At 44.3% G+C, this 27172-nt stretch overlaps 1 protein-coding gene and 1 long non-coding RNA gene across 3 annotated transcripts in view; one reads left to right on the forward strand and one right to left on the reverse strand.

The window, feature by feature from the left end:
• SNX13 (sorting nexin 13) overlaps positions 1-27172 on the forward strand; it is a 153379-nt gene that overhangs the window by 6373 nt on the left and 119834 nt on the right. For both annotated transcript variants that reach the window (XM_056519755.1, XM_056519756.1), the window contains exon 2: positions 23074-23186. In XM_056519755.1, coding sequence (XP_056375730.1) covers positions 23074-23186 — 113 coding nt within the window. The remainder of the gene's footprint in view (positions 1-23073; positions 23187-27172) is intronic.
• On the reverse strand, positions 1044-22139 carry LOC130273261 (uncharacterized). Its single transcript, XR_008843931.1, has 4 exons — positions 22078-22139; positions 19826-19984; positions 19104-19180; positions 1044-1269 (listed from the first exon to the last, which is right to left on the reverse strand). It is a non-coding gene; the product is annotated as an uncharacterized LOC130273261 (long non-coding RNA).

Below are 27172 nucleotides of genomic sequence, written 5' to 3' on the forward strand. Positions count from 1 at the left end.
TGATCGGCCTGTGTAAAGTGCAATGGAGGTGAACCTTAGGTTTTGCTCAACTGCTATCCTTAAAGCCATATGAACATAGTGAAAGCAAAGTACCATATAACCCCATAGTGATCGGCCTATATAACCCGGTAGTGATCGGCCTATTTAACCCCATAGTGATCGGCCTATATAACCCCATATTGATCGGCCTATATAACCCCAATAGTGATCGGCCTATATAACCCCAATAGTGATCGGCCTATATAACCCCAATAGTGATCGGCCTATATAACCCCAATAGTGATCGGCCTATATAACCCCAATAGTGATCGGCCTATGTAACCCCAATAGTGATCGGCCTGTGTAACCCCAATAGTGATCGGCCTGTGTAACCCCAATAGTGATCGGCCTGTGTAACCCCAATAGTGATCGGCCTGTGTAACCCCAATAGTGATCGGCCTGTGTAACCCGGTAGTGACTGGCCTGTGTAACCCGGTAGTGACTGGCCTGTGTAACCCGGTAGTGACCGGCCTGTGTAACCCGGTAGTGACCGGCCTGTGTAACCCGGTAGTGACCGGCCTGTGTAACCCGGTAGTGACCGGCCTGTGTAACCCGGTAGTGACCGGCCTGTGTAACCCGGTAGTGACCGGCCTGTGTAACCAGGCGCAGCAGCCATCCCAGCCTGAATTTACGCCCTGGTGCCTTAAAGCTGAGACCCTGACGGCACATATTTACTCCTGATGTCCGGTAGGGGTTTAACAATATCTTTGTGTTTTATGTAGGGGAAAAATGGTACGTACAGCAAGACCCTAGTATACACCAGAATCTGTTGGTACCATGGACAGAACACAGGCACCATGTATATACAGAGGCATACATCTGTACATGTATAGGTTTCCTCAGAACACGCATACTCTTGTATTTATATGCAAGTCTGACATTTGTAGGACAATATCGGGGTCACTCACCACCTCCACATGGCATTGAAGTTACGTTGAGTTATTGTTCATTTACTAATGTTGATTCCAAATGGATTAGATACATTTATAGTGCAAACAGTGTCCATAGTGCTTCTAGGTGTCTGTATCTATGTTTTCTTGTATTTAAGAACAAATATAAGCTCTAGATCATTTATCAAGTGTATTGTCCTAAGTTCATGGCTGTGGTTTCCAGGTCTTGACATCTGTGTGAAGAGAGACGCCTATTCATGTGTATAAGTCGCTTATCCATCGCTGTTATACTGAAACAGAACAGGGCTTTCTTGTTTTTGTTGCTTGCTATGTTTGATCTCTACATGGAAAGGAAACATACGTGAGCATAGTTATTACTGGTGTAGTGTAAATAGTGTTAGTCCACCTATTAAAGAGAAACGGACAGTCTGTTCACCCACATTAAGCCCAATATACTGGGTTATAGTGCGGGTGAACAGCATTACAATGAGAGGTCACTTACATGAATTGATGAAGTATTTTACTTTATAGTACTTTATTCTTCTAGTTCTGTTGTGCAGCTGTGCGCATTGGAGGCAGGGAGCCGGTTTGCCGTACTCCTCAGTATCCCCTGCTCGGGCCCGTCCCCAAAATGAATGTGCAAAAGCATTCACTCTCACGTCACTAGGACGTGAGAGCCTGCGCTCTGCTATATTGAGCTTGATTCCTACACTTACTGGACCACTTTCTACTGTTCTGTATACTCTGTATGTGTCTTCTGTTTTGTAGATATGGGGGGCGGGAGGAATTTATCATTGGTCCTTTTGTGTAGTCCTTCTCTGTAATTTTTTTTGTATATTTCGAGTTGAGGGACATTTATGAAAAGTTCACACAATGTACCCTACAGAAGGGTGTGAGATTAAAATTGTGTATATTCACACCATGGAATCTCCACTCGCAGAATTCCGAGAGTGGAGAACCCATCTGGCGGACAACGGGAAAAATACTTTGGCAGTAGGGCCATGCGGCACTGTACCATCTCCATTGACGGCTATGCAGTGCTCGCGGACTTCCGTGCACTGTGCTGAACAATTTTAGTGGCAGAATACACAGTGTGAACATACCCTAAGAGAGCCTTTTTCTAGAGCTCTTCTCGGGGTGGTGTAGTTTTGCTAAATTTCGGTGAGTTTGTGCTGTTTTCATGTGAATTTCGCACATGATAAATTCATTATTATTTTGGGATGGGACTTTACAATTTCAAGAGCATTTTGCATCGTGTTTGTCACCATAAAAAATGACAAGCAACAATGTTTACCGTATTTTTCGTCATATAAGACGCTCCGGAACATAAGACGCACCTAATTTTATAGGATAAAAATCTAAAAAATAAAGATTTTGAACCAAATACAATGTAAATTATAGGACAGTGATCTTCAACCTGCGGACCTTCAGATGTTGCAAAAATACAACTCCCAGCATGCCCGGACAGCCGTTGGCTGTCCGGGCATCCTGGGAGTTGTAGTTTTGCAACATCTGGAGGTCCGCAGGTTGAAGACCACTAGTATAGGAGGTAGTACTCACTCCAGACCTGTCACCGCTGCCCTGGATGTCGCCCTCCATCGCTGTCGCCGTGTCCCCATCGCTTCGGAACGTCTCTGCTGCCCGGTATCCTCGCTCTCCATCGCCGCCATGACGCCGCTACGCACGCCGCTCCTATTGAATGACGAGACAGCGTGCGCGACGACGTGATGACAACCAAGGAGACTGCCGGCCATGCAGGGGATCCCGGCACGGAGCAAACACCGAGGAGGCAGGTAAGGTCCCTCCCGGTGTCCTGTAAGCTGTTTGGGATGCCGCGATTTCACCGCGGCGGTCCCGAACAGCCCGACTGAACAGCCGGGTTAGTGTTATTTTCGCTTCAGACGCTGCGGTCAGCTTTGATCGTTGCGTCTGAAGGGTTAATACAGGTCATCACCGCGATTGGTGATAGCCTGTATTAGCCGCGGGTCCTGGCCGTTGATGGCCGCAGGGACCGCCATGATAGGTGTGTATTCGCCTTCTAAGACACACCAACTTTTCCCCCCCAGTTTTGGGGAAGAAAAAGTGCGTCTTATACGGCAAAAAATAAGGTATTTCTTTCTTCGGAAACATGAGATATTCTACTGCAGTGTTTACCATAAGTTGCAACAAATGGTATTCTTTTGGTTTCTTGCTGCCACTGTCTAGTTCCCGGTGTATTCTACCTCTTCTTCAAGATGTTCGTTTTTTTCTCTTTTATGGTCGGTGCCGATCCTGAGACTGAAGGGACAATGATGATGCTTTAACACTGTTACAGTCTGAAGGTTTTCTCTGAACGTTTGTTGCTTTTCTTAGTTCTCTTCCAGGAACAATGCTGTATATTGTTTACACGCCAGACTTGTCAAAATATTTAGTCTAACACATGTATGTAGGTCATATGTAGATTATACAACAGTTTATAAGGAAAATGTCAGATGCAATGAGAGAATTTGCTTCTGCCGCGTGACTTATACATTTTAAGGCCCAGTTTCCACACCGTTTTTTTTTTTTTTTTTGGAAAACTGCCACTGCAGTTTTTGAGCCAAAGTCAGAAGTGTATTTGTTATATGTGGTTTTGGGAGATTTTGAATGGAGTGACATTCAAGCACCCTGCTGCCTTGTCTTTGGCACTGATGGAAATAACAAGGTGGTGTTCTGCCCATCTGCAGGTGTACCAATAGTCAGACTCCACCAATCTACTGTTAAAGGAGAACTACGGGATTGAAAAATGTATCCCCTATCCAGAGGGTAGGGGATAAGTTTCAGATCGCGGGGGGTCCGACCGCTGGGGCCCCCCTTGATCTCCCGTACGGGGCCCCGGCTCTCTGGTTAGAGAGGGCGTGTTGACCACCGCACGAAGCAGCGGCCGACACACCCCCTCCATACTTCTATGGGAGAGCTGGAAATTGCCGAAGGCAGTGCTTCGGCTCTCCCATAGCAGTAAATGGAGGGCGCGTGTCAGCCGCCGCCTCGTGCGGTGGTCGACACGCGCTTTCTATGCAGAGAGCCGCGGCCCCGTAAGGGAGATCGTGGGGGGCCCCAGCGGTCGGACCCCCCACGAACTGAAACTTATCCCCTATCCTTAGGATAGGGGATAAAATTTTCAATCCCGTAGTTCTCCTTTAATCCCTAGTGAATAGTTGTTAAAGGCTTCTTGCTATTGTAATGTGTGTGTGTGTGTGTGTGTGTGTGTGTATATGTATATGTGTGTGTGTGTGTGTGTATATGTATATGTGTGTGTGTGTGTGTGTATATGTATGTGTGTATGGGCCTTGTCAAAATAGGAACACACACACACACACACACACACACACACATACATACATATATATATATGTGTGTGTGTGTTTCTATTTTGACAAGGCCCATCCTCCATGGTACTCTGTTCCTTGTTTTTCCCCCCATCCCACCGTGTAAGGGTACGTTCTCACGCACGGATTTTCAGCGTATTTTACGCTGCAGATCCGCTGGTTAAGGCCCGCACTATGCTGGCTTTACATGTTCCTGCTCGTAGTGGCAATATGCTGCGTGTTGCTGCATTGCGTCTAAATGATAACATAAAACAAATTTAAATATGTCACCTGTTTTGTCTACATCCCTTATGCAGAGCAATGTGTCTCCATGGTTACATACTACTCACAAACTCAGTGTAGTCTGATCCTGCAAAGAGCTTTAATCTGCCCCCCACCCTACTGTCCAACAACAAAGACGACACCGGAGACGACACTCACCATCCAGGAAGATGCTTTATTCACAGTTGGTAGGCATCACAAGCACAGGCAGGTACAAGAGCTGGGGGCGCCCTCACAAACACTCTCGTACTTGCCTGTATTTGTGATGCCTACCAACTGTGAATAAAGCATCTTCCTAGATGGTGAGTGTCGTCTCCGGTGTCGTCTTTGTTGTTTTAACATAGTTCATAAGGTTGAATAAAGACCAGAGTCCATCACGTTCAACCTATATCCCTAATGAGTCCCTACTGAGTTGATCCAGAGGAAGGCAAAAAAAAAACTCATACTAGAGGTAAATATGCCTTCCCAACTCCAAATATGGCAGTGAAAATAAATCCCTGGATCAATGTTCTGTCCCTATAATTCTTGAGCATTATTATTGAGCATTCTTTTAAGACCAAATATGAGTACCGATACTTCTAATTCTAGTACTTGACGATACCAATTGCGAATACTTTTATTTTAAAGGGACTCTGACACCAGGGTGACGCGGTTTCTGGCGCTGCTTACCGTTCTGATATGTGGGTTCCTTGTTGTGTACAATGGAGGCGGCTACTGTAGTATGAACAAAGATTTCTCTCTTCTCCATTGGACAGAACAGGGAATATGCATTGGAGGCGAGACCATGCGCTGATGATCACATGGTGAGCAGCGGTAGAAACCGGGTCACCTGCACTATCTACATATAAATTGAAGTTGGTGCAGGTGACTGCTGTAAGATTGCCTTTAATAGTAGTTAGTATGCCCTTGTAGGTAGTATAGATAGTTGCAGACATTAGCAGCAGCCCCCTTGTAGACAGCAGGCCTCCCCTTGTAGACAGGGAGCCCGCCTTGTAGACAGCAGCGCCCCCCTTGTAGACAGTGCTCATCTGCAGCTGTCCTCAGGTGTTGCCGCTACGCTCGAGCGTGTGACGCACACGGGGCAGGGAAGCCGGGCCCCGGTACCTTGCAAATGCCAGGAATCGGGCCTGATACCGATACTAGTATCGGTATTGGGACATCCCTACCTTAAGTTATACGTGCCGGGGTTGTTATTTTACTCCCTACTGTTGCTGCTGTCATGTGTTACTTTGCCCCCTTCTTGCTAAGAATAAGGAGGGGCAAAGTAATACATAACTGCGTTTGTTTGTAGTCTGTTACCATGGAGACACCTACATCGGCATAAAACCTATGTACATTTTAATAATAGTACTTTTTACTTTGTTACAGGGCTTTTTTTTCTTCTTTGTTTAGATGCATTGGGGCAATAAAACATGTGGTTGCACAAGTACAGTTCTCCTTAAATGCCAGTATGTACTGGAGCTGATATGCGGAACCTTCCAAGTTATCACATCATGATTTGACATTGTTTCAAAACGTGTCCTGTGTTGTGTCTGAATGTTTGTGTAGTCCTGGCAAATCCTTGTACCCTAATGCAGAAAACATCACATTTAAAGTTAAATGTATCCCAGGAGTTATCATGTGCTGAAGTTGAGTTGTTCTTTTCTTTCTGAAAACAGTGCTCTCTTCTGACACCTCTGCTTATCTTAGGAACTGTCCAGAGTAGGAACAAATCCCCATAGCAAACCTCTAATGCTTCGGACAGTTCCTGAGACAAGCAGAGGTGTCAGCAGAGAGCACTGTTTTCAGAAAGAAAAGAACAACTCCACTTCAGCAGCTGATAACTATTGGAAGGATTAAGATTTTTTAATTGAAGTAATTTACAAATCTGTTTAACTTTCCGGAGCCAGTTGATATAACGAAAAATTTTTCCCCCTGGAATACCCCTTTTAAAGTAGCCCGAAAAATTGCGACAATCTACATACATTACATGTGTACTTTCCTTGCAGATTCGCTATGTAAACGTAGCCTTAGGCTGGCTTCACATTGGCATATTATGGTTGCATTTTAGTCTCCATATTATGGCCCCACCAAGGGTGTTATGACCAGAACTGGCAGCCAGGGCATTAATATGGGCACTAAAATGTGGCCATAATACGCCCATGTGAGACCGGCCATAATATGCTTTTTCTCCAGGAGGTGCGTCATGTCATGAAGTATGGTGGGGTTTGACAGGACAAATGTTTGCACAGGAATCCAAAAGAAAGGCTAAACAGATGAGAATATTTCAACACCTTGTTTCATTGCTTTGACACTCTCTACCATAAATCTTAAAGGTGTACTCCGCTGCTCAGCGTTTGGCACAAACCGTTTTGAACGCTGGAGCCGACATCGGGAGCTTGTGATGTCATAGCCCTGCCCTATCATGACATCACTCCCTGCCCCCTCAATGCAAGTCTATGGGAGGGGGGCATGACGGCTGTCATGCCCCCTCCCATAGACTTGAATTGAGGGGGCGGGGCGTGACATCATGAGCGGGCGGGGCTATGACGTCAAGAGCTCTCGGCTCCAGCGTTCGTAACAGTTTGTGAGCAGCGGAGTACCCCTTTTAAACATGGATTTATCAAACATTATCTATTTCTACAGTGATCCAATGGGAAATGTTTTAGCTATGGCAGATGTTTGGTCTCCATTAGTAGAAGTCGGCTGGTGTTGTGGTCACATTGACTATGCTTTGGATGCAACTGATCCAGTTCTAGCTCTCTACTTGGGTGTTGTTGCTGACCCCGCACATTGTTTTGTGACCGTCCTACCCATCTTCTCGTTGCTGTGCCCATGTCACAGTCATCTCTAGCTGGGCCCTCAAACATGACGTTGACTCCAGTGTACTCAAATGGCCAACACAGTCACCCGATGTTAGTGCGGTAGAGCATAGTACACAACGTGCAGCTAATAAATCTACAGCATTTGTTTCCGTCTCGTGACTATCTGTAGACCGGTCCCGGCATTACCCTTGTTGTCTTATCATTTGCATTCAGACATCTGTCTAGGCTTGTGGTTCAAGAAAGATGGTTAAATTTAGCTACCTGGCAAGAACAATGTTATGATGAGGGAGTCTCTGGGGACTTTCCTACCACCTCCAGCAAAAAATCTGCAAATATTTTTCCGAGTTTCAACGCCTTCTGATCTGGACAGTTAAGTGAGAATCACACATTGCACATGTACGTCTCCTAACCAACATTTAGCTTGTGACAGGGTTGAAAAAATTGCTATTTTTATACATTGCAGTAGTTTTTCTTGATTTTTACTGCGATTTTTGGCACAATGGGGAAAAATAACTCTATTTTACCGCAATTGCACATATCTGTCTGTCTATCAATATACATAGAATCTATATACTTTTATGTATACTTATATATTGGTTAAAGATGCACTCCAGGGTTTGTTTATTTTTTTTATTTTTTGCCCATGCTATGCACACTCACTATCACTACTGCTACAGCGCCATTTGTTTTATTCCAGCACAACTGCATCTATGTGTTTCGTTACTTGATCATGCGATGACTAGTCTGACTCTCTTAAAGTGGTACTCTGCTGCTCAGCGTTTGGAACAAACTGTTCCGAAAGTTGGCGCCGGGAGCTCGTGACATCATGGACCTGCCCCCTCATGATGTCATGCCCAGTCCCCTCAATGCATGTCTATGGGAGGGGGTGTGGCAGCCATCACTCCCTCCCATAGACTTGCATTGAGGGGGTGGGGCATGACATCATGATGTCACGAGCTCCCGGCATCTGCTCCAGCATTTGGAACAGTTTGTTCCAAACACTGAGCAGCGGAGTACCCCTTTAAACATCCAATGCTAAAAGTTGTTGTCCAGCTAAAAATATCTTAGCCCCCCCCCCTCCCCCATCCACGTGAAAGGGGAGAATTATCTGATCGCGTAGTGGTCCAGTGGTCAGAGTACAGCACTTAGGCATCTCTGGGACACCCAAACGACACCCGACTGCAGCCAGGACCCCTTTATGGTGATCAAATACTTATCTCCTATGCTATGAATAGGGGATAAGATATTTTTTCACTGGACAACCCCATGGGTCAGAACAGAATGTCAGTCCTGGGTCAGGTGACTTATTGTAAACTACAGGATGACATCATCACCAACCAGATTCCCTTTTACTAATGCTCAGATCCCTTCCCTCCCAGCTCTATATGCAGAACTATGTTTTTACAATGACCGGGGCTGCAGACAGTTTTCAGTATGTAAGTCTCATCGGCTCTGTGTACGGGTCCGGAGAAGGCACTGGCGCGGTCAGGACCCGGACTGCAGTCCATGTATTAGTGACCTCTACTACAGGCCATCTCTTGCGGTGCTGCACCTGGTGGGATCTATGCCATAGAGAATTGCTGCAGTTTTGAAGTACAAATTAGGTTCAACGCATTAATATATTGGTGCCTTTAATAAAGTGCCTATTTAGTTTGTGTGGCTATATAAATGTACAGTGATCCCTCAACTTACATACAACGTTTTCAGCATATAATGTTTTTTTCTGGACCATTGTAACTTGAAACCAGACTCCTCATACAATGCTACAGACAGTCCAGATCTGTGAAACATGTCAATGACTGCAAGAACCGACCAATCAGAATGGACATTCACTGGTAAAACATCTGTATTACTGAAGTGCATGCACTGAATTCCTGTCTTGTAGCGCCTCCAGGGAGGTATTACATGTTCTGTACTACTCTTTACCTGTGCCAGGGTTAGCTGCTCCTTTGGACACCAGGTGAGGGCGGCTCCATGTTACTTTTTTAGGACACTCTGTGTACTGTACAGGACCCTGAAGAAGCTCCTGTCCTCTACATAGACAGTGATTTACAGCTCCCAGCAGATCTTTCCTACTTTAATATGTAAGGACTTGCTTTATCTATATTAATCTACTTCTTTTCCTTTAATCCTCAATTTTTCCTATTTTTGGTGGCTTCAGAACCAACTACCAGGTTTCTCTAGAGTTCTGGTTTCAACATACAATGGTTGTCCCGGAACCAATTAATATTGTAACTTGAGGGACCACTGTATTTATTTGGGATTTTTTGGTGTGAACAGCTCCCTGTGACTCCTGGTTGTGTCATATTTTAAAGGATGGAATTTTGGAAGTGGTGTTGAGACTAGATTTGGTGCATTACTATGATCTTTTTTTTCTTCTTCCACACCATTATATAAAAGGGGTATTCCTACATTGTTAAAAAATAAATAAAATAGCTGCTGAAGAGCATTTTGTTTACCTGTCTACTCCACTAAATATTCCCTGAGCAGACTTTTGCACCAGCATTAGTGAGATTGCAGCACCTGCTGTAATCATTCCCTAACTGCTCCTCTGCTTGTAGCATTGTTCAGCACAAGGCAGCATGCTGTAAAAACAGTTCATTCTTCCCTAAATGTCCTAATAATTGTTCCATATGTTCTCATATTTTGGTTTTCAATTTGATTGATGTATTGTTGATCTTCTTTTGCTTGATCAATACATTTCTCCTTTTGACCCTAAACGTCCCAATAATGATGTATGTTGGTATATGACCAGGAGATGGTGATGGACACTGTAGGAGCTGGGGTGACATCACTCAGAAGTGGTGACATCACTCAGGTGTTGTTTCTTGAGCTCAAAGACAAGATCCAGCCAAGCCTCCTAATACGTCAGATGATGATGTGTTTCTTCAGGGGAGAGGGAGGAGCTAGGGGGCTGCAGACAATACCACACTGACAATGAAATAACTACACAACTTCCTGTCAGGGAAGAATCCTGCAAATGCACACTGAAGCCAGTACAAATTGTGATAACACTATATTAGGAAGTTAAATGTCTTGGGGGTTATAGTGGAATACCCCTTTTAAGTTTATGTATGCTTTATATTGATTTTCTTAATAACAGTTGGATGATAAACACTCATGGAAAAACGTGAACACATTGACAATACAGCTGCTACTTTGCTTTGTCTGAAATCTGATAAATTATGTATTGTCTCTGTATGGGTGCGTTCACACGACCGTCTGTCCCCGTTTTTTTTTTTTTTTTTTATCACCATTTCGGTTCCATTCTTGCAGGCTGTAAACGGATTAAAAACTGTTTTAAAAAAAATCCCATTCACATCCGTTTGTACCCGTCTGCACTCATTTTCGTTTTTTTGACGGCAGAAAAAACGGCACATGTAGTATTTTTTCTTCTGTCAAAAAACTGAAGAAAAGTGGATACAGTAAATTTAACATTGAAGTCAATGGAACCCGTTAGCATAGTTTTTTTTTTTTTACTCCGTTTTTTGATCCGTTTTTACCTCTGAGCATGCTCAGAACAATAAATTTTTTTTGTTTATTAACTGATACAAACTGATAACATCCGTTAATGTTCTTTTTTTTTTTTTTTCGCGAGAAGAACGTCATAAAGAAGCCAGCATTAGAATTGCCACACAATGGATGCACTTTTGTTTGTGTACAGAAAAAAAAAGTATTTTCTGGATCAGTACTTGCTGGGAGTTGTAGTTTTGCAACAGCTGGAGCACCCTGGTTGGGAAACAATGTTTTAGAGTGTTCTTTAGAGTGTTCTTATCAGTCCCCTGAGCATGTTCGCTGCGCGTCTGATTACTGGCGATCACGGGGCCAGAGCATTGTGACGTCACGTCTCCACCCCCGTCTGACGTCACAAGGAGCGTGAAGTCATAAGGGGGCAGCACCGTGACGTCACAATGCTCCGGCCCCGTGATCGCCAGTCATCAGACCCGGAACAAACATGCTCCGGAGACTGATTCTTTGGATAGGGGATAAGATGTCTTAGCGTTGGAGTACCCCTTTAAAGAAGTTATCCAGCCCCCCCCCCCCCCCAAAAAAAAAGCATCCCTTTTTTCACAGGAGTTTGATCGGGGGTGGTTTGACCGCTGGGCGGTGCTGTCTCCTGCTCCATGCATTGTCTATAGGAGCGCTGCAGATACCAGAGTAGAGCTCGGATAATTATTTATTTATTTATTTTTTGTCTTTGGCTAAAAGTGTGAACCAAGCAGAACCTGAGATGTGCAGGTACGTACATGTCACTTATGTCTACATTCACATATCATAACATATTAACTAGAACTGAAGAGATCGCAACAATTTCCATGACCCAGATACCAGGAAACTATTTGGAAAAGGGGAGGGGGGTCACATGTATGACTGCTCTCAAAGGTGATTATTGAATTAACTGATCATTACCCTAAAAAGACCAAGCGATTTAGCTTCTGTTCATTCATTGGCTGGTAGCTAGGATTGTGAGACCTTATGAATCGCCACTTCTTAGCATTGTATCTCCTTGTATAACCAGGATGTTCAGCTGATGTAAGTGAAGGGTCACACAAGTGATACAGCGATCATACATTCGGCCCTTCACTTACAATAATTGAGCTGTATAAAGGCTCCTTTTATTGAGCGAACAGCCTCATCCTCAATGTTCAGAGGTCACATGTCCTATCTTATTAGTATGAGGAGTAAGAACATGAAAATTTAAGGATAACTGCAGCCAAATACACTTATCCCCTATCCACAGGATAGGGGATAAGTGTCTGATCATGGGGGTCCGACCGCTGGGGCCCCCCCGCAATCTCCCGAAAGGGGCCCTGGCATTGCCACGCTGTGTACAGGTTAATGTGTGGACAGGCCCCCCTCCATACAGATCTATGGGAGAGGGGGGGGGGGGGGGAGGCAAGAACGCTGCATCCCTGCCTCTCCTGTAGAGATACATAGAGGAGGTGAGTTGGCTGGGGCATCACACTGCGGCCGGCACGCCTACTGCACGGGAGAGCCGCAACAGAGCTGGGTTCCCAGCGGTCGGTCCTCCCGCAATCAGATAACCCTGTGGATAGGGGATAAGTGATCGGAAAACATATATATAAATATATATATTTTTTTTTTAATGAACCGGTGCCAGAAAGTTAAACAGATTTGTAAATTACTTCTATTAAAAAATCTTTATCCTTCCAGTACTTATCAGCTGCTGTTATGATCCACAGGAAGTTATTTTCTTTTTAAATTTCCTTTCTGCCTGGCCACAGTGCTCTCTTCTGACACCTCTGTCCATTTTTAGGAACTGTTCAGAGTGGCACTTTCCTATCACTGACAATCACATTTCAGCTCAAATGTGAAAGTGTTTTTTTGGGTCACCAATATCAGATCGATGGGGTACCAGCACCTATCGCCCTGCGGATCAGCTGTTATCAGAAGAGTGGTGCTGGCATACACAGACAATACAGCAGGAAGCAGACAGCGCTGTACATTTTGTGGTGGCCAGGCTGGGTTACTACAAGGTTACTCATTCACTTCAGTAGTAACAGAGCTGTAGTAACCCAGCGTGGCCACTACACCGTATGGAGCTGTCTGCTTCCTGCTTTGTCCAGTGTGAACGTATGGTTGTGGCAAACAGCTGATTGGTGATGGTATATTGTTGATGTTTTTGTTTTGTTTTTTAAAGTGAACATGTCATCAACAAAAACTTTTTTTTATATAATGTAGATAATACAATTATATGTATATTTGTAATATACTTTGGTAAAATTTTTTTTGTATATTTATGGGTTGATTGCTAATACTGTTCAGTGCTATGCTTAGGGCATAGCACTGATCAGTGTTATTGGTCATCTGCTCAGGTCTGCTCGATCTAAGACCAGAGCAGAAGAAGCAGCGAAGGCTGTGGAGGCAGGTGAGGGGACCTCTGTCCTCCATGTTAGCTGATCTGATCCCCCGCGGCTGAAGGGTTAATGGCTGACATCCACGCAATTGCGGATGTTGGCCACTACTGGCGGGACCTGCCGCAGATGACCCAATCATCCCTCCAATGCTCACTGTCATGTAGAGGACGTATATGTGTGTCCTGGTGTGCGAAGTACCGCCGCACCAGGACATACATTTACCTCCGTGGTCGTTAAGGGGTTAAATGAGTAGTCCAGTCCTGAAAAAACGTATCCCCTATCCTAAAGATAGGGGATAAGTTTCAGATCGTGGGGGGGGAGGGGTCCAACCGCCTTCGGCAAACTCCGGCTCTGCCATAGCGCAGTATTGAGGGGGTGTGTTGGCTGCCGGTTCGTGCAGTGGTCAACACGCCCCCTTCCTGTGGGCTGCCGGGGCCCCCCCTACAGGAGATCGGGTGAGGGGGGGGGGGTCCCAGCGGTTGGATAGGGGATACGTTTTTCAGGACTGGACTACTCCTTTTAACATGTTGCTTTTATCGGTGGATCCTGGTATCTGGAATTTCTGTGACCACCGGAGTACCCCTTTAATTTTTTTTGGTATAATTCCATGCAAACTGCATTGTTGTCAGTGGGGTCCGCGCATGTCTGCGTGGTCCTAGTGCCTGTTGTTTTTGGTGGTGTTCGCCGCACATATGTCCACTCAAAAAAAAATTTGGGTGGATATTCAGTAGTGAGTATAGTCCTTTACCCATACCTGCCATAATGGTGCTCTCTCTGGTATTGGTTAGTCTTTCCCAACCAGTGTGCCTCCAGCTGTTGCAAAACTACAGCTCCCAGCATGCCTTCGGCTGTCCGGGCATGCTGGGAGTTGTAGTTTTGCCACAGCTCGTGGCACACTGGTTGGGAAAGACTGGGTTAGACACAGTCCAAAGAAAAACAGCGAGGGCAGAACGCCCATGTGTGTGGGTGCGTTGGCAATGCATTGGCTTCCATACATGTGCCGTTTCCAGGGCTGTTTTCTGACATAACACCTCCTTCAGAATGCGGCATCTTCTCTGACCATGTGAAATCAGTTTGTACCAAGCGTATTAGTCAGACTGTAGTCTATCGCTGGATAGCTGGTGTGTAGGCGGGAGCTGTTTTTGTTAGTTTACCACACCTCATGCTACAATGTAACACACAGGGTGCGGAGCGCTTAGACATCCACCCACTGCATCTGTTTATTGTTTCTTCGTACACTATTTTTTTTCTGTATTGTATATCATCCTGTGGATTATTAAAGTGACAGCACCTAAAATAAATAAATAAATAAATAAATATAAAAAGCTCAGCCTAAGAGTAATGCTTTTTGTTTGTACCTATTGTTGGCTGTTTTGCTAAGTTTTTTGCGCTTTTTCAGTGGCCACGGTTTAGACTGATTTTACACTAATTATTTTGTGTCTGTTTTTTGTATATGCATGGAACTGTACATTTAAAGCTTGGCCTAATGGCATCATTGGTTACCCGTAAACTTATATGGATCCTTTTTAAAGGGGTACTCCCGTGCCCCAGAGATCTGAATATTTTGTTTAGAACGCTTGAAGCGGGTGTCCGTGATTGTGACTTCATGCCCATGTGACGTCATGCCACACCCCCTCCATTTATGTCTATGGGAGAGGGCATGTTGGATGTCACTCCCATCGGCATAAATGGAGGGGGTGTGGCTTAGCCTTGACATCACGACTGCTGCCGCCGGGACCCAGCATTTTTATAGAACGCCGGGTGCTGTAGGAAACCGCGGGGGTCCCCAGCGGCGGGACCCCCACAGTCAGTCATTTTATCCCCTATCCTTTGAATCTGGTAAGGTTGTTTTACAAGAAGCAGAGAAGATATTACCTCTCATCACTTCCCAGAGGCCTGGCCTGGATGCGGTGACCTGTGGCTGCACAATGTTGTGGCAACATCTTGCAGCCATTGGCCACCACATCTGGGCATGGTTTTACCTACATATCCAGACCAAGATTGAATTAAAGGGGTACTCTGCCTCTAGACATCTTATCCCATGTGTCTGATCATAGGGTGTCCAGCCACTGGGGACCCCTGTGATCTCCGGCCCGGCATCCAAGCAAGGCGCTACATGGAGCGAACTCCTCTCCGTGCCGGATTAAGAGCGACCACGAAGTGTAGCACAGCCAGTGTTCTGAACATAAATGTTCAGAACACTGGAGTGCCGGGCCAGATATTGCAGGGGGTCCCAGCCACCTGTCTCCATGCTATCAGACATCCTATCCCCTTTGGATAGGGGATAAGATATGTAGAGGCGGAGTATCCCTTTAAAATGGGGTTTTCAGTGAATAAGTAACCCAGCACAGCCACTACAAAATATATAGATGTCGGAACCCCACTGTGTTGATATCAGTGACCCAGAAAACCCCTGTCACTACCTGGGAAAAATAAGAGTGGAAATGTGATAGGCTGCTGTAGGCAAGTGCACCCCCCCCCTTTTTTTTTTTCTTTCTTCTTCTTCTTCACTAGTTCTTATGGCAATGTTTCCCAAACAGGGTGTCCGGGCATGCAGGGGGTTGTAGTTTTCCAACAGCTGGAGACCCACTGTTTGGAGAAAAAACATTGGTGTAGAATCAAACTAGCGGAACCACATCTGTTTACTCGGAGTATATGAAAATAGTTTTTTTTTTTAACGGGCCTACTTTTGCTGTTTTACAAGGTCTGTGCTTGTCAGTGGAAGCCTCATAGAGAATTATTGAAAATGTTCTCCATTCTTGTGGCCAAAATGGTCCCAGTGGTCAGGCCCCCAGGATCAGCTAGTTCTCTTTTCTTCTGTACATAGCTGCTAAGTTTATTTGATGGGAAAACCATTTTAACCATTGTAATGTATATTAAAGGTATTAAAAGAGCGTTATTAATCATTCAGTTGTCATTACAAGTCATACAAAAAATTACAATCACACTAAGCATGACAGTACAATATACAGCACGGGTCCCTACGCTATACACTATACCACATGCTACACTAACACTCCACTCCATCACTCTATATCGAAGAAACAAAATTAAAAAAAAACAACACATTACAGTCTGTGATCGGGGAGGGGGGTGTAATGTATTGTAAATCTCTAATATTCTCTCCAGTTTCCACATCCCTGCTGTCAGTGAATAGAACATTCTGAAAACCCTTGCCGACTTTAGGGTGTGCTCGTGTGTCACGGCAAGAGCAGCAATTTGATCGTAATGTGTGAACGCACCATAAAATACTTTTTGCTATAGAGTTTAAAGAAGTACTCCAAGATTTTTCTCTTCTGATATAGTGCAGCATAGGCTGTTATTCGGAAATAATGTAGAGGGCCTTGCGTATGCATTGTGCTTACCTGATATAGCTGATGTGGCAGGTATAGAATTCCAGCCATATTTTCTGTTTCATGAGGAGTTTCTCATGCTGTCTACATTTCCTATGAATTCTTTGGCTTTGCAAAGAAAGGGGGTGGTTACAACCCACTAACTTGGCTACACTACAGCAACCAGAACCCTAAATTGCTGAAACTCCTAAGCCGGTCGGTGTCAGTTTACACTACATGCAGTTTTGATGCATTCTCTTATTCATGGTGTGTTTTTTTGAGAAAATTTCCATTGGAACAAAGCGATATGACCTATAATAAGGCGTTTTTATAGTAAGATTTGAAGTTTTGGGCTGTTTTTGAAGCAATTTTCCAAAATTGTGGAAAAATGACACATTTTTATTTTGGTTTGCACCATTGTGGTAGCACCATTTTTGTGGCAATATTTAGAAAATCACTGAAAAAAAATGAAAACATTTTGAAAAAAGAACATGACGGGGGAGATTTATCAAAACCTGTGCAGAGGAAAAGTTTACCAGTTGCCCATAGCAACCAATCAGATCGCTTCTTTAATTTTTCAGAGGCCTTTTCAAAAATGAAAGATCTGATTGGGCAACTGGTCAACTTTTTCCTCAGCGCAGGTTTTCATAAATCTTTCCTTTGTGTGAACGCAGCCTCAGGGAGGTGTATAATTTACCATAGAGAGAGCAGCAGCAGTATACAGATAGAGCTGGGAGAGAAGGGGTCTGGGTGCTAGCAGGGGAGATCTAATAGGTGCTGATGTCATCCTTTTAGTTCACAGAAAGTCAGCTGACCCAGAACTGACCACTTCCTCTGACACATTAGGCCTTGTAGTTTAAACTGGTCACCAGGTGACTCCACAAACTCATGGATGCAGCTGTGCTGGAATTAAACAAATGGTGAAGTACGACTAGTAATGGTGAGTGGGCATTGAGAAAAAAACCTGGAGTGCTACATTAAAGGAAAATGGTCACCCGATCACCCACACTAAACCCAATACACCGGGTTATAGTGCGGTTGAACGGGAGACCAATGCGAGGTCCCTGACTCATATACGTACCTGCAGTCCGGCACCTTGTCCCTCTGAAGATCCTCTTCTGTCTTTGGTGAACTGCGCGCTGGAGGCGGACCTGCTGGCTGGATTTGAATATTCATGGGCGCTGGTCACGTGAGTGCTTGTGCCTACTTGAGCGTTCACGTGACCAGCGCCCATGAATATTCAAATCCAGCCAGCAGGCCTGTCTCCAGCGCGCATTTCACCGAAGACAGAAGAGGATCTTCAGAGGGCACTGGACTGCAGGTATGTATATGAGTCAAGGACCCCGCATCGGTGTCCTGTTCACCCGCTCTATAACCCGGTCAATTGGGTTTAGGGTGGGTGAACAGGTGATCGTTTTCCTTTTAAGAAATACTCTGTGAACTGCAAAATCTGAAATTCAGAATAATGTATCCTATCTACCCTGATTCAGCTCACATGGGATTCCCTAGACTGGATTCTGGATTATATCAGACAAATACTCTATTGTATTATAATGATTTGGATATAAAATGCTCTGGTATCCTCGGTTATTATAAGAAAACGTAATGGTGCTCCTACTATTAGGCAGCCTAATGGTCTTGTAAATGAAAATCACTTGGGTTCTAATGGAATGAGTGTAATGAGTTTGGTTAAGCTGCGAGGTTATAACATCCGTAATGGGGAAGATTTCTGTGTAGATTCAAGGGAAATTACAGAACAATATATTATTAGGGAATTTCTCACACAGTGTAGGTGAACAATTCATTTACACCTGGACTTTGTATGGTGATAATGTATTTGTGCGCCAGATTTAGTAATGGTTGCTTGGCATGTGATAAATATGGTGCTGGTATACATTTTATGATATTCCACTTCAGTGCACCATTTTGTATGGTTTCACCTCTGCGACTTTTTAACCTGTTGCACCAAAATGTGACTTTTTACAAATACAGTCCACAGCCATTTTTGTACGCCAGTCCTTGGCTGGTGTAGATTTACAAGAAACTGAGGACTTTGCGACAAATTGTGCGTCCCACGCGATAAATTCATGATCCCTGCAAACAGTTAGGCCATGTTCACACGTCTTCTGCTGCAGGATCTCCGTGCAGAATATTGAATGGAGATTCCGCAGCAGCAAAGGCTCATTGTATTCAATGGGATTCTTCTGTGCTGTGCACACGGCGGAATTTCCTTGCCAAATTTTTTTGATTTCCGTGTCCGCAGAAAGAATGACCCTTTCCATTCTTTCTGCAGACTCAGCACGGAATGCTTTGCTGTCTATGAGACAACGCATTCCTGTGCGGTCCTGCGCAGTCTGCACGAACATTTTCTGCGCACACATTCCGGACGTGTGAACATAGCCTTAACCAGACTATGGGAGTATAGAGGCAGGGGTTCACTTCCTCCAAAAAAGTCAGACTTCTGGCCGAAGCGCTTCATCCTATTGGAGAAGCGCTTTGGCCAAAAGTCTGAGTTTTTGGAGGAAGGGAACCCCTGCCGGGATACCCATACCTCTACATCTCTTCTCCTGCATTCTGCACCGTTTTGTGACTTTACCGACGACCAGCTGCTCCAGAAGACCGAATTGTCTAAACGAAAAAACAGTTGATCAATGTTGTGCCTGCAAGCGTAACACGCCAAGGTGAGCAGTTCTATCAATTAAAAGGGGTACTCCGCTGCTCAGCGTTTGAAACAAACTGTTCCGAACGCATGAGCCAGCGCCGGGAGCTTGTTACGTCATTGCCCCACCCCGGGGCTATGATGTCACAAGCTCCCGGCTCCAGCTTTCGGAACAGTTTGTTCCAAACGCTGAGCAGCGGAGTACCCCTTTAACCTTGTGATACTAAATGTCGCCTAGGATAACGGCACTATATAGCGCCATCTCTATCCTCCTCTTTTTCTTGGATACTATATCCTAACCAGACTATACCATAGTGACACAAATATAGAAATAGCTTTGAGTGCAAAAGTAGCAATGTAAAGTCTCTAAACAGCAATTGCGACAAATCAACACCACAAAATAGGGTAAAACCAATGATAAATTCCCCCTTAGACTTTACTGCTGTAGCCTCCAAATAACTTTGTCCCTTATAAAGGGTCAGGATGTGCCCCCAGTTGTATTCACTTTTATGATGAGGTTTCTGTAGAAGGTGCATGTATTTTTTTCTAGCCCAATTCAGGTGATTTCACAATTGCTTACGAAACTGCATCAAATCTGCTGTGTGTGAAAATACCTTATAGCGCCCCCTGATGGTCTTGTGATTTTTGTTTTTTCCTAGTCTGTCATCACTCTGGCTGGCGAGCTGTTTTGCTGGTACATCACCGGTCCTCGTCTCATTTGTTTTTCCCCACATTACTTGCATTTCCGCATCCTGTTTGGTAATTCCAGGTTCCTGTTTCCATTGAAATGATGGAAGGAAAAAAAATCTCTTTATTCGCTTCTGTCATTTTCCTTTCATCCCTTTTCCTTTCTTTAAGTTAATGTACAATAGGCCCAGTACTGGATTGGGCATTCTGCATGTTTTGGCACAATTGTAAGGTCAGATTCATTTTTTTTTTAGATCAACTGGCTCCAGAAAGTTAAACAGATTTGTAAATTACTATTAAAAAATCTTAATCCTTTCAGTACTTATGAGCTTCTGAAGTTAAGGTTGTTCTTTTCTGTCGAAGTGCTCTCTGATGACATGTGTCTCGGGAACCTTCCAGTTTAGAAGCAAATCCCCATAGCAAACCTCTTCTAAACTGGGCGGTTCCCGAGATACATGTCATCAGAGAGCACTCAGACAGAAAAGAACAACCTTAACTTCAGAAGCTCATAAGTACTGAAAGGATTAAGATTTTTAAATAGAAGTAATTTACAAATCTGTTTAACTTTTTGGAGCCAGTTGATATAAAAAAAAAGTATTTTCCTGGATAACCCCTTTAAGGAAAGTTTCTCATCTTTTCCAGATTCCCTTATACAGTGGAGGGAAAAACTATATGATTCCTTGCTGGGTTTGTTCGTTTCTAGCAATATAAAGTAGCACTTTTCATAATGTTTTTATAGTTGTGTATGTGAACAGATTGCATCAAAAAATCATGGGCAAAATAGTTCACCGTGCATTGTTTATTTTGTGTCTGGTGAGATGCCTGGGGTTTGTCAGGTGCCATTGGTATCCATTCGGTAAGCGATCCGGCACTGCTGTCTTATGTTTTTTGTTCCTATAACTTGTGGCTTTTCAAACTGGGTTCCGCAATACATTAGTGTGTTGGCAGCAGGTCCCAGATGTGTGGCAGGGTCGTCCCATCCTGTAGCAGCAGCCTCCACTGGTCACTTTTCCTATAGGCGTACTCTGCCCCAAAGGATAGGGGATAAGATGTGCGATCACGGGGGCACCCCAGTAATCCGTATGCATGGGGCGAACTCTGCTCCTTGCCGGATTACAAGGGACCACTGCCTCCATGCCCCATATGTCAACCATAGACATTAATGGAGGGAGCGTGACGACAATGGCCACCCGAAGCCTAGCACAGCCGGTGTTCAGAACACTAGGGTGCTGGGCCGAATATCTCAGGGAATGGTGGTCCAGTCACTGAGATAGGGGGATAAGATGTCTGGGGGCGGAGTACCCCTTTTAAGTGGCCATGTGCTGATGATCGTAAACAAGCAGCCAACGTTGCGGCCCTTTTAAATCAGTAAAATTAGCAGTGGTGACTGTCGGAAAGTGACGCATCATTGCCGTGCAGAAGGTTGTCTCTCATCAGAGAGTCCGAACCTGGGTCTGCGGAAGCCAGACTGAGGCCAGTTGAGAATGAAATAGCACAGGGGGGATGGGTTGGCACAGTGTGGGATCAGAGGGGGAACAAGGGGGAGAATATAGTGGCACAGGAGGGTGATGAAGGGGGGGTAATGAAGTGCCACAGTGGGGGTGGATCAATGGGGGGGATGAAGTGACGAGGAAACAAGGGGGAGGGTAATGAAATGGCACAGGGGGGAATCTGGGGGAGAATGAAGTAACACAGGGGGGGGGGGATGAAGGGTGGCTAATAAAATGGCACGGTGATGAAGAGGGATAGCAGCCACATTTGTATTGCTGATACTGGTACGTGCAACGCTATAAGTGCAATTGGCGGTAAAGCAAGTGTGTCACAAACATTCAAAGTCTGGAAAGCTCTATCCATCTATTAAAATATTTAAAAGTTACCCTAAAAAGGTCCCTTGCACCCCCCCCCCCCCCTCCCCCTCAGTGAGTGGAGCCCTGGTTGAGTACTTCATTCACTTTCTCTGAGATTTATGTTGATAGCCAAATACAATGCTTGACTAGGCTTAAAGGGGGAGAGTCATCAAAACCTGTCCAGAGGAAAATTTGCAGAGTTGCCCCTAGCAACCAATCAGATCGCTTCTTTCATTTTTAAAGTGGCCTGTGAAAAATGAAAGTAGAGATCTGATTGGTTGCTATGGGCAACTCGGCAACTTTCCTCTGTGTATCCCCTCCCTGTTTCTTACCTGTGCCCAGATAGGAGGGGCAGCATATTCCCTATTTGTCCATCCTACAGACGATTTGGTGAAGAGGGGGCCACTACTAATAATCTTGTGCTGGCCCCCTCTTCACTGAACAGGCTGTTGAGGACAACAGTTGCGTATATACATAGTGAGAATCGCTAAGTGTATGTGAACTTTAGAAATTGACTGACTAACTAATCGACCAATCGATTAGGCTCCTTTCACACTACAGGTATCATCCTGTAAAAAAAAACTCCGTTATTACTCCCGGCAAAAAGTCCTGAAAACGGCCGTCAATAAATCCCATTCATGTCAATGGGATTTTTTGAACATCCTTTTGTATCAGGCATGTCCGTTTTTACTAATGTCAGGTATTTTTGCCGACACAATAGACGGTGCATGCACTAATTTTTGGTCCGGTAAATATATATATATATATAAAAATGGTGAAAAACTGGACGTCAAAATTTAACATTGAAGTCTATGGGAACCGGATGTTCAAAAAAAAATCCATTGTCGCCAGTTATTGTCCGTTTTTTTTTTTTTTTAACATCCACTTTTTTGTACTGAGCATGCTCAGTACAGCTTTATAAAAAAAAAAAAAGGTTAAAAAGCCATTAAAAATAACGGATGATGATGAAGGATATAGAAAAAAACATTAAAAATAACGGATGATGGTCATCAGATATCATCCATTGACAACTATTTTTATAATCAGTTGCTGATTAATCGATTCGTTAAGTGTTTCCCAACCAGGGTGCCTCCAGCTGTTGCAAAACTACAACTTCCAGCATGCCCGGACAGCCTTTGGCTGTCCGGGCATGCTGGGAGTCGTAGTTTTGCAACAGCTGGAGGCACCCTGATTGGGAAACACTGAATTAGTTGTTTCAGCCCTAGTTCTAACATTCAGGAAACGTACTGCACCAGATCTGGTCTTTGCTCTTTCTTATGCTCACAATGTATGGGTATTAATCTTGTCTTTCTTTCTTTTTGTTCCAGGCCAGTTTTTCCATATGGGGTTGGGGAAGTCTCGGTGGCGTGCTCTTCCTCATAACATTTGGACCCTTTGCTATATTTTATTTTGCCTTTTACATCCTCTGCTTCGTGGGTGGGTAAGTAAAATGAATGTATTGGTGAATACATTTTACAAGGACTACAGGCCATACAATCCTATTGTCATGTGGTGCAATAGAATAACAGTTTGTGCAGTAAAGAGAGATCCTAGGGTCTTTAACAATGGAATTTTCGGTGCTGTACAGTGATTTTATTTTTTGTTCAGGTGTTTTTATTGTGGATTTCCCCTTAAAGGACATATGTAATCATGTTGTATTTGCACTAATTTATCTTACACTTCAATTATAATTCATGATTCAATTAACTAACATTGTTGTCAATTGTTGCAACATCCGTTTTCCACTATTCCAAAAATATACTGATATGTTAAAGCGCAACTGTCACCAATTTTATAACCACCGCACTATTAACATGATAGTACTGTCATAGACACAGAGGTCCTCAGCGCGTGCACTCCTGATGCCCTGGACGTGCGCGCAGGGAACTTTACATCACGGCCTGACCTGAATTCACATTCACTTGCTCTGTGAATTCACGTCGGGCTGGTGATGTAAATTCCCTGCGCGCACGTCCAGGACATCAGGAGCAAATGCGGTGAGGAACTCTGTGTCTACGACACATCACATCGGTCCCATCGCTAGCAGGGCATTGCTAACCCCCAGCCATACATCCTACAAAAAGCCATGTCACCACGCACCCCGTAGCGCCGTGACACTTTATCCTCCATACCCTTACATATATCCTAGGACAGGGGTCTGCAACCTTTAAGACAAAAAGAGCCACTTGGACCCGTTTCTGAAAAAAAAAAAAAAAAAACTGGGAGCCGCAAAACCATTGCGACATTTAAAACAAATATAACACTGCATATATTGTTTCTTACCTTAATGCTATATATACAGGATCGTGCAGTCAGCTGTCAATCTGAAGAAAAAAAGGACTTTCACTTAACAATGTAAAATATATTTTTGCTAGGGTGGGATTTTTCTGGGCCCAGGCCTGGGGTGGGCTTTTTATGGGCCCAGGCCTGGGGTGGGCTTTTTTTGGGGCCCAGGCCTGGGGTGGGCTTTTTTTGGGGCCCAGGCCTGGGGTGGGCTTTTTTTGGGGCCCAGGCCTGGGGTGGGCTTTTTTTGGGGCCCAGGCCTGGGGTGGGCTTTTTTTGGGGCCCAGGCCTGGGGTGGGCTTTTTTTGGGGCCCAGGCCTGGGGTGGGCTGGGGAGGGCTGGGGAGAGGGGGTTAATGCTGCCGCGGGGTGAGGGGTAAACGCTACCGCTGCCTTGGCGTGAGGGGTAACTTAACCCCTCACCCCATGGCAGCGTTAACCTCTCACCCCGCGGCAGCGATAACGCTGCCGCTGCCATGGGGTGAGGGGTTAAGTTACCCCTCACCCCATGGCAGCGGTAGCGTTAACCCCTCACCCCGCGGCAGCATTAACGCTGCCGCGGGTGAGGGGTTAATGCCCCACTGTCAAGTGAGTAATGTACTTTACATACACACCAGCTCCTCGCGTAGCATCTTCCTCTCCCGGCGGCGCTCCTCGACTGAGGCGCAGGCCGGCGACGTCACTGTCATGTGACATTACATTGTCACATGACAGTGAGGATCCGCGCGGCCCTGGAAGAAGAGACTCCGCTACGATGGCACCAGGGCAGGTAAGTAAACCGACGGCGCTGTGACGGCGGCTCATGGGCTCAGATCATTCCGGGATACTGCATTGTCCCGGAATAAGGGTGACCGGGACCCGGGACAGACTCGCGGAGCCGCGGCAAAGGAGTAAAAGAGCCGCGGGTTGCCGACCCCTGTCCTAGGAGAAAAAAATTGTTTTATTAGGTTTTATATATTTTTTGCCATGTTTTGTGTGCTTTTTATGTGATTTTTATTTTGTCTCTTTGTTTAATGTGACTTCAATAAAGGATAAAGTATTTGATATACATTTGAGTCTACCATTTTTTTTTTGCAAAAAGAAAAACAGAAAAAGGCGTTTGATGAATCAAAAATCCAATACTTTATTAATATACCGTAGTATAGAAAATAAACACACAGTTAAAATTCATAAAATACATACATGGGGGGGGGGGGGGGGAAGAAACTGCTGGGAAACCGAACAAAGATGGAAGCATACATAAGTAATGTGACCACAACATTGAATGTACTGCAATACAAAAGAGTCAAGGTACCCCAAACTCACTCTGTATGCTGCAAAAAATGTAAAGGCTAAAACATTGCCAGATATAAAGGCAGAAAAGTGCAAAGAATGCTTAACAAATAATAAGAGGCAAAGAAGTTGCCTAAAATATGGCAAATCATGTAGCATGCAGAAAAAATAATACACTAAGTAGTAACAGTTATTACAAAGTGGACCAGCTTCTTTCACACTACAAAATTCTCCGTTTTTAAACATCCGTATGAAGTTCCGTCTGAACTAGCTGAAAACGGCAGTAACAAAATCCTATACGTCTGTTAGAAAATCCCATTATATTCTATGGGATTTTCTAATAGCCGTTTGAACCCGTTATAGTCCGTTATTGATAAAGGACGTTATGTTGTGACGGAAGATAGTACGGAAGAAAATACTTCATGAACTATTTTCTTCCAAACTATCTTCAGTCACATCCAGATCAAAATGCTCATCATGCAGTGCAGTGCCCAGCTGGGGGAATCTGCCCCCTTTGTTTTAACAGTTAGGCCGGGTCTCAGCCTCCAGATCAGTGTTTCCCAACCAGGATGCCTCCAGCTGTTGCAAAACTTCAACTCCCAGCATGCCCGGACAGCCTACGGCTGTCCGGGCATGCTGGTAGTTGTAGTTTTGAAACAGCTGGAGGCACCCTGTTTGGGAAACATTGCTCCAGAACCTCACCGATCAAAACCTCTCGCATATCATTGTGGCTTATTAGCCATTAGAGCCCAATACTTACCAAAATACATGTAACCCAAACTTAGTCTCCCGACTCAGAGACAGCAGGGAATGCATATTGGGCCTAGTGTGCACATTTATATCAATGGAGATGCAGCATGTCCAGTCCCCTGTGTCAGGGGAACAGCTGATATGACCTTACACACAGATTAGAAAATTACCTCTATTTAAAAATTTTTAATCCTTCCAGTACCTATCAGCTGCTGTATACTCCACAGGAAGTTCTTTTCTTTTTGAATTTCTTTTCTGTCTGACCACAGTGCTCTCTGCTGACACCTCTGTCCATTTCAGTAACTGTCCAGAGCAGGAACAAATCCCCTTAGAAAATATATCCTGCTCTGGACAGTTCCTGACACAGAAAGAGGTGTCAGCAGAAAGCACTGTGGTCAGACAGAAAATAAATTCAAAAGGAAAAGAACTTCCTCTGTAGTATGCAACAGCTGATAAGTACTGGAAGGATTAAGAATTTGAAATTGAAGTAATTAACAAATCTGTTTAACTTTCTGGTACCGGTTGATTGAAATTTTTAAAGGGGTTATCCAAGAAATTTTTTTTTTTTTTTTTTTTTTTATCAACTGGCTCCAGAAAAACAGATTTGTAAATTACTTCTATTAAAAAATCTTAATCCTTTCAGTACTTATGAGCTGCTGAAGTTGAGTTGTTCTTTTCTGTCTAAGTGCTCTCTGATGACACCTGTCTCAGGGACTGTCCAGAGTAGAAGCAAATCCCCATAGCAAACCTCTTCTACTCTGTGCAGTTCCCGAGACCAGCAGAGATGTCAGCAGAGAGCACTGTTGCCAGACAGAAAACAATAACTCAACTTCAGCAGCTGATAATTATTGGAAGGATTAAGATTTTTTAATAGGAGTAATTTACAAATCTGTTTAACTTTCTGGAGACAGTTGATATAAAAAAAAAAAAAAAAGTTTTTTCTTGGAATACCCCTTTAAAGGGGTACTCCGGTGGGAAAAAAGTAAATCAACTGGTAAATTATTATTATTTTTTTTAATCAACTGGCTCCAGAAAAACTGATTTGTTAATCACTTCAATTTAAAATTCTTAATCCTTCCAGTACTAATCAGCTGTTGTATACTACAGAGGAAGTTCTTTTTTC

Source organism: Hyla sarda, chromosome 5 (genome assembly GCF_029499605.1).
Source record: "Hyla sarda isolate aHylSar1 chromosome 5, aHylSar1.hap1, whole genome shotgun sequence".
Classification (NCBI taxonomy): Eukaryota; Metazoa; Chordata; class Amphibia; order Anura; family Hylidae; genus Hyla; species Hyla sarda.